This window comes from Brassica rapa, chromosome A07 (assembly GCF_000309985.2).
Source record: "Brassica rapa cultivar Chiifu-401-42 chromosome A07, CAAS_Brap_v3.01, whole genome shotgun sequence".
NCBI lineage: Eukaryota > Viridiplantae > Streptophyta > Magnoliopsida > Brassicales > Brassicaceae > Brassica > Brassica rapa.
In genome coordinates, this window is record NC_024801.2 from 26,973,995 (window position 1) to 26,988,325 (window position 14,331).

Here is a 14,331-nt window from a genome sequence, read left to right on the forward strand (position 1 = left end):
AATGCTTTGGAACCATAAGAACAGTAATATAAAACTATAACAGTTATATAACATACTAAAACGTAACGGTTATATAAAACTATAACAGTTATATAACATACTAAAATGTAACGGTGTGAATATATGTAATGATGCGTATATAACATATCCATTGTCAAGGAATAAAGTGCAAATAAAATCAATACTGTTTTCTATTTAAAAATAATAATTTCTGAATTAATTTATAATGTAAAAATACCTAATATGATAAGATTGAAATATATAAGCATCAGCTGTAGTAATCATAAGAAAATCATAATTTATAATGTAAAGATATTCACTAATTTTCTCGGTGAGAAATATAAGAAAATCATAAAGTAATTACGAGTTAAATACAAATATGATTGCATTCTCTCCAAAAATCTAAGTACAACGGATGAATGAATCATAACCTCCCAAAAAGAAGTTTAACTTTAAAGAAATTAGTATTATTTTTCTATAGTTTTCCTTTATTTTATAATAAAAAAATCAACACTTCCATATATAATATGAAAATAGAAAAACATATGCATCAATTGCAATACTAATTTACCAATTCATTTTTTCTAAGAATTATAAGAAAATCATAAAATAACTATGAGTTGAACACAAAAAAGAAGTTTTAACTTTAATGAAATTAGTAGTCTTTTCTATATAATTTGCCTTTATTCTCTTATAAGGAAAAAAATAAAACAAATTTTCCTTTTCATTAATCTCGCGATTACTTTCTATTTTTCTAATAATCAACCAACTTAATCAAAATTAGTATAAATAGAGATACGCATCCCTTCATATTCTCCTCATCGCTTCCCTCAAATCTCTCAAAAACAAATCAAAAAGATGTCGACGAAGAAGATTGTGTTGAAGAGCTCCGACGCCGAGTCTTTCGAGGTTGACGAGGCCGTGGCTCGCGAGTCTCAGACCCTAGCTCACATGGTCGAAGACGACTGCACCGACAACGGCATCCCTCTTCCCAACGTCACCGGCAAGATCCTCGCCAAGGTCATCGAGTATTGCAAGAAGCACGTCGACGCCGCTGCTGCCAAGACAGAGGCCACCGCCGATGGTGGCGCTCCCTCCGACGAGGACCTCAAGGCTTGGGATGCCGAGTTCATGAATATCGATCAAGCTACCCTCTTCGAACTCATCCTGGTTCGTTTCGTCTCTCCTCTCTCTCGATTTTGTTTTCAATTTGGGGATTTTAGGGTTTTCGATTTGGGAAATTAGGGTTTGTGATTTGGGGGTTTCGTTCAGAGATTGGATCCTTGTTTGCTACTGATTTCAATTTTGTTACTTTTTGTTTCGATTTTGAGATTTTAGGGTTTTCGATTTGGGAAATTAGGGTTTGTAATTTGGGGGTTTCGTTCAGAGATTGGATCCTTGTTTGCTAATGATTTCAATTTTGTTACTTTTTGTTTCGATTTTGGGATTTTGGGGTTTTCGATTTGGGAAATTAGGGTTTGAGATTTGGGGGTTTTATATGGATTTGGATCTAATGGTGTTTCGTTTCTTGGATCATGCAGGCTGCTAACTATCTTAACATCAAGAACCTTCTTGACCTTACGTGCCAGACGGTGGCTGATATGATCAAAGGCAAGACTCCAGACGAGATTCGCACGACCTTCAACATCAAGAACGACTTCTCGCCTGAGGAGGAAGAGGAGGTGCGCAGGGAGAACCAATGGGCTTTTGAATGATGATCAAAGAGAAGCCTTGTTCCTTGTTGAAGCTAGCTACTAGACCTGCAAAGCTTCTTCCTTTTATCTTATTTGCGTCTTTATGTTCTTAGGAAAATATAATGATTTATGTTGGTTCCTCCTAGTGCTTTTCCATTTACCGATTAAGAACCGATGATTGGATAATTTGTGGTTATAATCAGTCTTTGGTTATGTTGCTATCTTGTTTATGCTTTATCTAATCTACGAGTATGCAAGATGATGCATTTAAACAACAACTGAGATAGATTATCCTATAATTACTCAAGAACTGAACACTGACTTTCTTTCTCCTCCGTCACTCAGTAACATATTCTGAACATCACTAATCGCTAATCGATTTGTAGTTTGTGACATTGGTTAGTTGATGTAAATCCATGTCCTTTGCTACTTCCTTCTGAGAGATACTGGTACATAGCTTTGGTTTGATGGTTAATTCCATCCATGTGATCAACAAGGGGTTGTTGGCCAGCCAGCCAAATCTGGTGGTCATTGTATTGTGTTTTCGTACTAGGTTCTATACTCGCTTGTGCATTTTATTTGCTACTAGATTTTTTAGATATTATATGTATTTCTCAATTCTAAAAAATAATGTATAATATTGTATTATATTATTTAAAAAATATAAAATATTGAAATTAATCAAAATTGAATAAAATGGTAATTAAATATTTGTAAATCTAATTATTTTTTTATCTTGTTTAGTTGGATTCTCATGAAAAAAAATCGATAGGTTAAACAAATGTTTCAAAATTTGTTGTGTTATTGTTTTGTCTATAAATTACAAAATTTATTGAATTAATATATTTAATTATTGCACCCTTAAATACTATTTTATTAAGACATTAGAGAAGTATGTTATGAGTTGTTTTGTCAAAATTTTACAAAAATCTATGTTTTTTCATATTTGTCACGAAAATTTATATGTTAAACTTACTTTTACAAAATTCTTAACTTTGTCACAAAAACAAAAATCTATGCTTTTTCATACTTGTCAACGTTCTCACACTTTCTAAGAATATATTAGCTTAGTCACTTACTTATTTTTTTTTTACAAAATAAAGTATCGGAGTCTTGAAAGTTGAATTCATATTATTGTAAATGTACATAAGAGTTTGTGATTATATACTTAGTGGTTCTTGTATATGTGTCCAAGAAAGTTTCAATGGCTTAGTGGTAACTGTCCTGTAATAAAGAAAGAACATTATTTTTTGTAACTTCAAAAAGATACATTATTACAATTTAAAATGAATCAAAATTGAAGAAAATGGTAATTAAATATTTGTAAATCTAATTGTTTAGTTGGATTCTCATGAAAAAAAAATCGATTGGTTAAACAAATGTTTCAAAATTTGTTGTGGTATTGTTTTGTCTATAAATTATAAAATTTATTGAATTAATATATTTAATTATTGCATCCTTAAATAATATTTTATTAAGACATTAGAAAAATATGTTTTGAGTTGTTTTGTCAAATTGTACAAAAATCTATTCTTTTTCATATTTGTAACTTCAAAAAGATACATTATGATAATTTGAAATTAATCAAAATTGAATAAAATGGTAATTAAATATTTGTAAATCTAATTATTTTTTATCTTGTTTAGTTGGATTCTCATGAAAAAAAATCGATAGGTTAAACAAATGTTTCAAAATTTGTTGTGTTATTGTTTTGTCTATAAATTTCAAAATTTATTGAATTAATATATTTAATTATTGCACCCTTAAATACTATTTTATTAAGACATTAGAGAAGTATGTTATGAGTTGTTTTGTCAAAAGTTTACAAAAATCTATGTTTTTTCATATTTGTCACGAAAATTTATATGTTAAACTTACTTTTACAAAATTCTTAACTTTGTCACGAAAACAAAAATCTATGCTTTTTCATACTTGTCAACGTTCTCACACTTTCTAAGAATATATTAGCTTAGTCACTTACTTATTTTTTTTTACAAAATAAAGTATCGGAGTCTTGAAAGTTGAATTCATATTATTGTAAATGTACATAAGAGTTTGTGATTATATACTTAGTGGTTCTTGTATATGTGTCCAAGAAAGTTTCAATGGCTTAGTGGTAACTGTCCTGTAATAAAGAAAGAACATTATTTTTTGTAACTTCAAAAAGATACATTATTACAATTTAAAATGAATCAAAATTGAAGAAAATGGTAATTAAATATTTGTAAATCTAATTGTTTAGTTGGATTCTCATGAAAAAAAAATCGATTGGTTAAACAAATGTTTCAAAATTTGTTGTGGTATTGTTTTGTCTATAAATTATAAAATTTATTGAATTAATATATTTAATTATTGCATCCTTAAATAATATTTTATTAAGACATTAGAAAAATATGTTTTGAGTTGTTTTGTCAAATTGTACAAAAATCTATGCTTTTTCATATTTGTAACTTCAAAAAGATACATTATGATAATTTGAAATTAATCAAAATTGAATAAAATGGTAATTAAATATTTGTAAATCTAATTATTTTTTTATCTTGTTTAGTTGGATTCTCATGAAAAAAAATCGATAGGTTAAACAAATGTTTCAAAATTTGTTGTGTTATTGTTTTGTCTATAAATTACAAAATTTATTGAATTAATATATTTAATTATTGCACCCTTAAATACTATTTTATTAAGACATTAGAGAAGTATGTTATGAGTTGTTTTGTCAAAATTTTACAAAAATCTATGTTTTTTCATATTTGTCACGAAAATTTATATGTTAAACTTACTTTTACAAAATTCTTAACTTTGTCACGAAAACAAAAATCTATGCTTTTTCATACTTGTCAACGTTCTCACACTTTCTAAGAATATATTAGCTTAGTCACTTACTTATTTTTTTTTTACAAAATAAAGTATCGGAGTCTTGAAAGTTGAATTCATATTATTGTAAATGTACATAAGAGTTTGTGATTATATACTTAGTGGTTCTTGTATATCTGTCCAAGAAAGTTTCAATGGCTTAGTGGTAACTGTCCTATATATATATCATACTAACCCGGGTTCGATTCTCACCTTCGCATTGTTTTTTTATTTTTTACGAAAAAAATGAGATGACATGGCAATTTCGGGTTCTCTGATTGGTTGATTTTTCTATCCTATGTGGACACCCTCTCCATGGCTTATATCCCCTTTTAGTATAGTATAGATGTTGATTTGTCATTAATACAAATAGACACCCAGAAACACACCATATTTGTTAATTGATCATGCAAAGAGGAGCACAGGCCATAACGCTGCATACATTGGACAGTAAAAGAAACACATCCATCCTTTTAGCTGAGAGATCGTTGAGGACATCTCTTGAGCACGTGATCACGAATCTATCGACATTTTCAATTAATGGCGTAAATTCACATGACGCAGACAGATAAACACTAATGCACAGCAGCGAGTAGACTTCTCCAGAACATTGCTGGAACAAAAAAAGCTCCGATGCCGGGAATCGAACCCGGGTCTCCTGGGTGAAAGCCAGATATCCTAACCGCTGGACGACAACGGATTAGTGTTATGTACTGTCTTTCCTTGTATCTAACCATAATACATCTTTTTAAATATGATAAAGGACAGCCTTTTGCAACGCCATGAAGGAATGACTATGCAAGCCAATGGCGACAATGCCAAGTTGCCAACTATGGAGAACCTTATATGCTTCGCCTGTTCGACTAAAACTAAAACAGCAGAAGAATTTTCGACTATTTCAATTTATATCAACCGCTAATGTTGCCATTTTTCATACTAGAGGAGAACAAACATTGCAATTTTTTTTTGTAATATGATACATTGGTTTGCTTTTGTTCTATGATATTTTCAGTTGCGTTTCTATACCACCACATACATAACTGAATTTAAAAACACGAGACCATGAGTAATACAATATTCAGAGCTGTGCCTTCAGAATACAAGATATTGCCGACGCCCCATTTTTTCCTATTACTTTGTTTAATTGGTTAAATAAATTACAAATACTTTCATAATTTAGTTAATTGTTATATCACATTGTAGCAATTTGTACAAAACTGATTTTTTTAAGATAATATGTTTTATTTGTCATTTGTCTTATTTATTATACTCATTTATATGCTAAATTTATGTATATAACTTTTATTCTTTTAGATATTTTGTTCATATGTATTTTATGAAATATATATTGTTTAACTCATTTTATAAAATTATATTGTTCTTACGATACAAATTTATAAATAATCTTTACTATTTTATATTTATTTAGTTTCAGTATATGATATAATTTATTATTATAATAATTATTTTATAAACTTATAAAACTTACTTTATAAAATAAATTTTAAATAAAATTATATTATTTGCCTTAGGCCTCTAGAACACTAGGCACGGTACTGACAATATTCTAGATTACATCGACACTGTAAAAAACTAAAATATTTCAGTTCAACCTTAAATTTCTTTTCCATCATTGCTAATGGTATCTCAAGTCTACTCAAGGAAATATCCACCTCTTCCATCCATGACGTTTCCTTAGTTCGAAAACCTACAACATTTATCAAAAAATAGCTATATATGAGTCTTTTTTCAACTTTCAATCTATATAGTTTAAGACAATTAAGAAACTAATCAGGAATTTACCTGGACCTCGACGGTTGTTGATGATCCCATTGTACGCAATATCAAGTGGATATCATCGGTCATGGCTCTGATCTGATTGTCAAAACAAGACACATAAATCGATATTAGACATATTAACATTATTTTAACATCAAATATTCCTGTGAATAAGAACTTGAATATTACTTACTCGTTTAAATTATGCAATGGAGAAAACATCAACTCATCCTTGATTATCCATGAGAGATTTCAAGTAGTCATCATTCACCAGATTTACATCGTTGTATTATAAACCAATCCATATATTAATATCACAATAAATCTAAAAGAAAAAAATTAATAAAACAAAAAAATACAAAGTTTAATATACCTGAAATAATATTCAATCTGGCTGACAATTCTAGACGATAAATCAGACATTAATGCCAACCTCCTCAGATGAGGAATATCCGAAAAATCTGTAACATCCACATATAAAGTTAATGAAACTAAACTCAAAATAATTTAGTTATAGAAACCCAAAACTTTTGTACAAACAAACCACAACGGTTGGAAAGAAGTTAACAGTGGTAGAGGTTGCTGAGGTTGTTGGAAATAAGTTAACAGTGGTGGAGGTAGCTGAGGTTGCACTTGCTCCACTGTTGGCCAATTTCGTTGGTCAGAGGTGGAATGATCAAATCGATTCTGATCTGGGTTAGTTCTCCTATTCATCGTTATTAAGAACTTTAGAGAACTAAGAAGAACTTCTGAACAAATTTTTGGGATTGATCAAAAACAAAAGATAGTACCAACGCTTAGGTGTTCTTCCTAGTCCGGTTACACTTATAAAAGTTAGATTAGACCCAAAACAAAAACAAAAAAATAAATACAATCCTTTTTCTATTTAGAATTAAAATCATTTAAGTTCAGATATACTTTGACGAAGTCAAAGCTTCAAAATTATATATTGTACCATGTTTTATAGTATAAAGTATTTTTTTGTTAGAATTATAAATAAGTTAAGTTAATATATGTATTGGATATTTGTTTTATATATTGGATATTTGTGTAACCAATTATACTCAATCATCTTTAATAAATCATAAACTATATTAAATATATATATTAAGTAGTGCTTATTAAAATTAAAATTTAATTATATATTGAAACTGTTTTCACGAAGAACATCATAGACCAAAAAAGATCTTTGCTACCAAAATTTTCTTGAAGATAAAACACAACAGCTTTATGAGTATTGTTGAACATAAGAGTTCTAATCTGACTTAAGCCTAACCATCAGCTTCAAAGTAGACACGGTTCCAGTAAAATGTCTTGTTTCTTTTCTTTATACTCCTCCAAGGTTATCAGTGATTCCTTGTTTTTGGTCCAATCTGCAGGTCTTGGCATGATTATCGCAATATATCCTTCTCGATCAGCCTGAAAATCAGATTTTTCTTTTTGTAACAAAACATATGTAACTAAAAATACATTTTGACATATTATTCTATGCCGGTCTTTCTTTCATAAGCTAGTAACACTAAAGCTCATTGCTATGGACTCTCAGCAATAGAGATTCATTGCATAAACATTGAAGAATAACATTATGTCAAGACAATAATACATAATGCAATTGTTTCTTACCGATGAATTAAGAAGCTGAGGTTGCTTGATCAATCTCTCGTTCACCTCCAAGAGCGAACCTTTAACGCAACACCTACAAAAAAAAAACAACACATAAACAAACAAACACACAAACCGAAAGTTTAAATCTTTCATAACATCTACAAAGTAAAGCTTGTGCACCTGACAATATAAGAATCATTAGCAGTGGAGACTTTGCACAATGCTGTATTCGATTCAGACCGCATAGCATTCTGCACACAAGAAGATCATTTTGACAATGAACACACAACTCCTAGCTATAACAATCAGCAAAAAGACTGAGGAAATCAAACCTTTTTACGCTTGCCAGAGACTTTCAAGACGCTACGATCGGACTTACCGACATTGAAATCAATGTTAGTGATCCCACCTTGGTCCTTAAAAGCTATATGAGTAGGAGCCAATCCAATCACACACAAACTTAAACAAAACACACTCAAGTAAGAAAAAATCAAACTTTATAACATCAAACAATCAAAAGGAAGAGACTTTAAACATACCCATTTGCGTGACGGTAGATGTATTGATCATGACCCGGTTTAGTAAAACCTGCAAAAAAAAATTGAAAACGGTTTAGTCACACTATCACAAGGGTACAGTAGCTGAATGAATGAATGTGAGAACCTGTGATGAAGTAAGAGACGAAGTTAACTTGTATAGCTGAAGGAGGAGAGAGAGGAAGCTCTCCTATATCCGAGAGCAGAAGCTTTCGCAATTCGTCTTCTTCACATTGCGATTGCTTCTGCTGCTCGTCGCAGTGATGTTCTACTTCTTCGGATTGCTTTTGCTTAGTTGATTCGATTGCATCTTCGGCTTCTGGATTCTTTGTAACGTCAATGTTCTGAGTCTCCTCCATTCTCCGATCAAACACACAGAACAAAACGATTTCTTTCAAAGTTTTTTTTTTAACCTTCCGACGGCGGAAATAATCGGACTTACGTTGCCGATCGGAGTTAGATCACTAGGGGGCCTTGTCTTTGTTTTAAAAGCCCACTAGATTTTGACCCGCCCTTAAAAGGGCGGGTATATTTTTTGTTTTATTTTATTGTAAAATATTAATTTTCTGTCTCATATTTTTCTTTGTAATGATATTTGTATTTTTCTGTAATCATATGTGTTAAATTTTTAATTACTATTAGTAAGAGGTTTTGATAATTTGATTGAATTTGTGATGTTGGATACTCTACATGTGCTATCGTTAAAATTATATGGTTTTCATTTTTTTTATTTCATGTATAATTATAATAATGTTATAATTATACATAATAATTTGCCATGACGTTAAATACGAATTTTGTAAATTTTGATCCAGGACCACGTGAATTGTTAAAAATCGCGACAACGTCTTAATTGGCTTAATTGGTTCAAACGCAGCGGTTGCGGTTGCGGTTGTGGGAGTTTGTGGATACGGACGGTTGCAGTTTCTAGCGGTTTTAAGAGATTTGTACGATTGGTACTGCGGTTAAAAATTGGTGCGTTTACGGGTTACTTATGACTGGTTAACTACCAAATGTGGTAACAGTCAAATAATAAATTAACAATATTTACATTTAATATAATTATAAAAATATCAAAAATCATAAAATTATAATAAATATAAAATTTATATTTAGAAAGTTATAATTTTAATTTTTGAAAATTTATTGAAATTTTTTTTATTATAAAATTTTATAATATTAATTAAAATATAATAGATATATTTTAATATTTTCATAATCTTAATTTTAAATTTTTTATTAATTAATTTTACTTTTGTATATATATTGTTTTTTAAAAAAAAATTTTACCCTCCCGCAACCGTCCGCAACCGCAAACGTTAGCTGGAGCCAGCTTTTGAATTTATGAGATTCGTAGCGGTTTGAAGCGGTTTATAGCGATTTGAGTGATTGTTGCAAACCGCCGACAACCGCTACCAACCGCAAAAGCTGCGTTTGGATTTAAATAAATAGTGACAATTTGGATTCTGACCCGCCCTTTTATTTTTTGTTTATTTTTTTTTTGAGAAATTTAATTTTTGTATTTGTGTTATTTTTGTAATCATATTTGTTTTTAGTATTAATTTAATTTAATATAATTTTTGGTAACTATATTAAATATGTCAAATTGCATAATTATATGTCATATGTATATCAAAAATTATTTTTAAACTTTATTTTTAAAATTTGCAACATATTATATTTTCTTAGTAGTTACCTAACATAATTAGTCAAGAAAAATATTCGTATCCAAAAAATCTGACTCGGAATCGACCCAAAAATCAAAGTTTCATAATCTATTAGATTTGGCATATATACTTGAATGGTTCTTAAGAGATATCCGAAAACCAATATCAAATCCAACACGCACAGAAAACCGAACAAAAGTTTTGAAAAATATTTGAAAGATAATTTTTAATATATTTTGTTAAATATATATATGTAAATGGGTTAATAAGGTCTTCACTAAACATTTAACAAATATTTTTAATCGAATAACCTATTTAAAACCCGTTAAACTAAAACCCGTAGAATATATTTTTATAAATAATACTTCCATAATAATATCAACTGATCATGTTCCTAATTTAATAGAATAGATGGATTAAATAATTTAATTTTCTTATAAAAAAACTATCTAGAAAAATAAAATTTTTAAATAAATAGTGACAATTTGGATTTTGGTTAGATATGGAAGTTTGTTGATTTTAAATTTTGGGGTCACAGGAGTACATATATTTCAGGATAATGAGTTAGATATAGGAGTTGTATATATATTTCACGAAATTTGTTGTCATTTATAAAATTTGTTGCCTTTATAATAGGAGTTTAATTAGTTGTGTAAGGTGGTTACGTAAAATTCTTAATTGAGTTTAGTAGAATAGATTTTTTAATTGAAAAATAGAAGTTTTATATGTTTGTAGTCCTTAAAAATAGGACATTAGTGGTTATGGAACTGCTTTGTTGTTGTTGTTTACGTTTTATTTAAAAAGTGGCAATCAAATTTTCCTGAAAAGTAGTATTTTAGAATTGCTAGAACTGCCGTGAAAATTTAATAGTATTGATAAAGTGATATAAGCAGTTTTATGTAGATGATGTATATTTTTTTTAATTGGACTCAACTATTATCAATGGGGCATGTTTCTGTTTTAATAGTATTGATTCAGATTTTTAACAAAGGTTTCTTAATCATGTATACTCGTTCAGGTTCGAATCATATATTTGATTAAAGATAGACGATATCCAGTAAGGCAATAACTTAAGTACCACATTTCAAGTATTTCTATAGTTCGGATTACATATAAGTTGAAGTTTTTTTGCTATTTAAATCGTTTTCGATCTCGTAATCAGTTACAAATGCCTAATGTCTAGCTCTAATCATGTTTTTGAAACTTGAATTCTTCGGTGAACGAGCTCGTGAAAAATGAAAACTAGTAAAAACATCGAGTTCTGTTTCTCATAAAGTAAAAGAGCTGTTGTGCATAACAGCAACACAAAAACGTCAGATAACTTCAAAACAACAAAAGAGACAAAGATACGCTAGCATTGTATCAAATCTAGAAATCGTCGTCATCTTCCTCAGCCATGTATTTAGCGAGCTCCTCTTCTTGCTGTTTCATCTCCCTCCTCTTCTCCTCGCTCTCTTTCTCCCTGTGTGTGTTCGGCGGGAACCTCAGCGCCCTCACCGCTTCGTTGTGCATGTTCAAACAGAAGGCAATCCTCGAGTTAAACGCGTTCTGCGGCTCGTTGGTGGAGTAGATGTCTCCTGTCTCCTTCGAGACCATGTAACCATTCTTGTGGTCGATGGTCGCGTCGATTGCTCCGTCTCTTATGGCCTTAGCCACTATGCTCTCTGCATCTGCGACAGGGTTTGCGGAGTTCAGCCTTAGCTTCTGGGCGACGTCTGTGAGAGAGATTCTCGAGTAGGAGATGCTGATGTTGCGCAGTCCTGTCCTGATCACGTTGTGACGGAGTCTGACAATGAGGTTGTGAGTCCTGTCCTCGGAGAATGTCTTTGAAAACTTCTCTTGGACGTTCCTGAAGAGCTCCAAGTCACCAATTCTCACAGCCTGTCAAGAATACAAACATATTAGCATAAGATCCTTCTCCAGAGATGCAAGAAGTGATGAGATTGACAACTCACATTGGTAAGTTCGAAGTATGGCCTAAGAGCCTTCTCCATTCCTTTCTGCATGAAGATGGATCTCTCTGGAATCTCACCCAAGAGGAGTCGAACCAGAATAGCCCACTTGTTGCACTGGACTCTGAAGCCTAGAGCAGCGACAGGTGCTTTTCTAGCCGCCTGGAGGAGGCTTTCTTTTGCATCAGTGTACTCGAGTTGGATCGTACGGATCTTACCGAGGTAAAACAAGTACCTACAGAACTGTAACAACAAATTGTGTGAGATAATGTCGAAATCTATACACTTAATGACAACTTGTAGATACGGAGGTCTAAGAAAACGCCAGAAAGCCATAGATAAAGCAGAGAAAATACACGCAATCGCAGATTTAAGAAAATATTGGGCCTAGCAGGAGAAATATGAATACAAAAGGAATACATATAAACGCGATAACCATAAGTAAGCCATCAGAGAAACGATATAAACTAGAATCTACTAGAAATGCACAATAACCATAAGTGAGCCATTAGAGAAACGATATAAACTAAAATCTAGAAAGCCACAATAACCAATTGTAGACAGAATAACTACTATAGGGATACCTGCTGGTTTGAATGTGCCTCAAATCTTGGAGCTTTAGATCTAAGCTTCTCAGCTTGGTCATAAAGGTTGTAGTGCAGGTAGTTGCGAAGCAACAGATTCAGAAGTGTTTCCTGCACTCACGAAATGGACATACTGAATAACCAAAACAAAAGCTAAATCAAGGGTTCCAAGTGTTCTACATCATTTGTTAAAAAAACGTACCTGACCCAACTCATCATGGCGCAGAGTTGCAGAATGGTGCAAAGACAGAAGAGTACTGCAAACCAGAAGTAAAATCAATCAGCTAATAAACTGTCAAAAGCCAATATTAAGAAACGAAGTCAGAGAATTTAAAAACTCACCCACGAATCTCAGCAAGATCACCAGTCATCTCATAACTCAAAGAGTAGTAAAAATACAATCTTGAAGCTATCACATCAATGGTTCTCTTGTTCAAGCTCTTGAGACGAGCAATGCTAGCTGATGAGCAAGCTTTGGCCTAACAAAACAGAATCAATCAAGATTAACAAAAAACAAAGTACGCCAAACGAAACCTCACACACAGAGAGAGAGATAGAGAATCAAACCTCGTTGTACTTCTTCTGATCAATCAGAAAAAGCAAAACAATGAAGTAGCAGTAGATCTCAAGCTCCACAGGCACGTGCTTGGATGCAGCCAAGGAAGTGGACGAAGCAGTATCAACCTCCATGTCATGTTCATCACTCTGGAAAAAACAAATCAACACAGATCCAAATTAACTTCTCACGGAGATAAAGAATCAATCACAAAGTATTACCTTGGGAACGAACGAAGAGAGACGAGCGTGAGCCTCAGATCCAGGGCCCAAAGCGAAGTCAAGGAACGAAGCGACGACGGAAGCGGTGAGCTTCTGCCGTATCCCGACGGTGAGGCGAACGGCGCGAGCGACGCGGCGGACTTCTTTGGTGTAGGAGCCGGTATCGATCAGAGCAGCGATCTCCTTCAGATCTGTAGGGGAGAAAGGGCAATCGATTTTAAAAACCCTAGCGAGAGAGTAAAAAGGATGAGAATCGAGATTTGTTATTACGCTGGAGAGTTGAGGTGGTGGCGGAGACGATGGATTGAGCTGGGGTTTGGTTGTTGTCTTTCATCTCCACGTCTTGAGTCGTTGTCGTCATCTTCTCGGAGCCGCGAATCTCAGAGATCTTCTTTTCTGTGCGGAGAGGAGAAGGAAGGTATGTGTAAGTAAGTAACCTTTTCTTTTTCTTCAAGACAGATTTGATTTTTATTTTGGAGATTTAATATTAATTTCATTGTTTGGACAACAAGGTCGTTGTAGTATAGTGGTAAGTATTCCCGCCTGTCACGCGGGTGACCCGGGTTCGATCCCCGGCAACGGCGTTTGCTTTTTTTAAGTATACGATGTCGTTTTGTCGTGGGCCTTTTCTGGGTCATCGGCCTAGTCACTAACATGGTTTTACACTGAAGCGCTTACAGATATTGACACGATTATTCAGAACCCAACCTAAAAGGGAGACTCTATCTAAACACTAGAGAGTATTAAGAGACCAAGTCATTTGAGAATAAAGAAATGCTTCTTTGAAACTTCAATAAGAAAGCTTAATCTTAGCTAGAAGATAGAACAGCACAAGTCTTGTAAGCATTCTACAACCAAACAAAAGAATGTGGGACAAAAAAAAA

The 14,331-nt window shown here is 32.2% G+C and overlaps 3 protein-coding genes and 2 non-coding genes across 9 annotated transcripts; 2 read left to right on the forward strand and 3 right to left on the reverse strand.

The window, feature by feature from the left end:
* Positions 1-772: 772 nt before the first annotated feature.
* On the forward strand, positions 773-1,936 carry LOC103832041 (SKP1-like protein 1A). Of its 2 annotated transcripts, none has more exons than XM_009108000.2 (2): positions 773-1,170; positions 1,542-1,936. In XM_009108000.2, the coding sequence occupies exons 1-2, from the start codon at positions 859-861 to the stop codon at positions 1,713-1,715; spliced, it is 486 nt and encodes a 161-aa protein (XP_009106248.2). In that variant the 5' UTR covers positions 773-858; the 3' UTR covers positions 1,716-1,936. The 2 variants fall into 2 exon arrangements, with proteins under 2 accessions (XP_009106248.2, XP_033132110.1); XM_033276219.1 differs by lacking the exon at positions 1,542-1,936 and adding an exon at positions 1,332-1,448 and having other exon boundaries at positions 797-1,224.
* A 3,239-nt stretch (positions 1,937-5,175) lies between these two features.
* On the reverse strand, positions 5,176-5,247 carry TRNAE-UUC. Its single transcript has one exon. It is a non-coding gene; the product is annotated as a tRNA-Glu (tRNA).
* A 22-nt stretch (positions 5,248-5,269) lies between these two features.
* On the reverse strand, positions 5,270-9,292 carry LOC103832043 (protein Abitram). 4 transcript variants are annotated; one of them, XR_004449600.1, is made up of 8 exons: positions 8,595-9,292; positions 8,471-8,519; positions 8,264-8,390; positions 8,112-8,182; positions 7,950-8,022; positions 6,520-7,745; positions 6,351-6,422; positions 5,270-6,255 (listed from the first exon to the last, which is right to left on the reverse strand). XR_004449600.1 is itself a non-coding variant. In XM_009108001.3 (6 exons), exons 1-6 carry the CDS (start codon positions 8,824-8,826, stop codon positions 7,611-7,613), a joined length of 687 nt encoding a protein of 228 aa, XP_009106249.1. In that variant the 5' UTR covers positions 8,827-9,292; the 3' UTR covers positions 5,270-7,610. The 4 variants fall into 4 exon arrangements, 1 of the variants encoding a protein (XP_009106249.1); XR_004449599.1 differs by having other exon boundaries at positions 5,270-6,422; XR_004449598.1 differs by having other exon boundaries at positions 6,351-7,745.
* A 2,054-nt stretch (positions 9,293-11,346) lies between these two features.
* Positions 11,347-13,938, reverse strand: LOC103832045 (26S proteasome non-ATPase regulatory subunit 3 homolog B). Its single transcript, XM_009108002.2, has 8 exons — positions 13,718-13,938; positions 13,448-13,638; positions 13,238-13,375; positions 13,013-13,149; positions 12,873-12,927; positions 12,671-12,781; positions 12,090-12,329; positions 11,347-12,015 (listed from the first exon to the last, which is right to left on the reverse strand). Exons 1-8 carry the CDS (start codon positions 13,806-13,808, stop codon positions 11,503-11,505), a joined length of 1,476 nt encoding a protein of 491 aa, XP_009106250.1. The 5' UTR covers positions 13,809-13,938; the 3' UTR covers positions 11,347-11,502.
* Positions 13,939-13,959: 21 nt separating this feature from the next.
* TRNAD-GUC lies at positions 13,960-14,031 on the forward strand. Its single transcript has one exon. It is a non-coding gene; the product is annotated as a tRNA-Asp (tRNA).
* Positions 14,032-14,331: the final 300 nt, after the last annotated feature.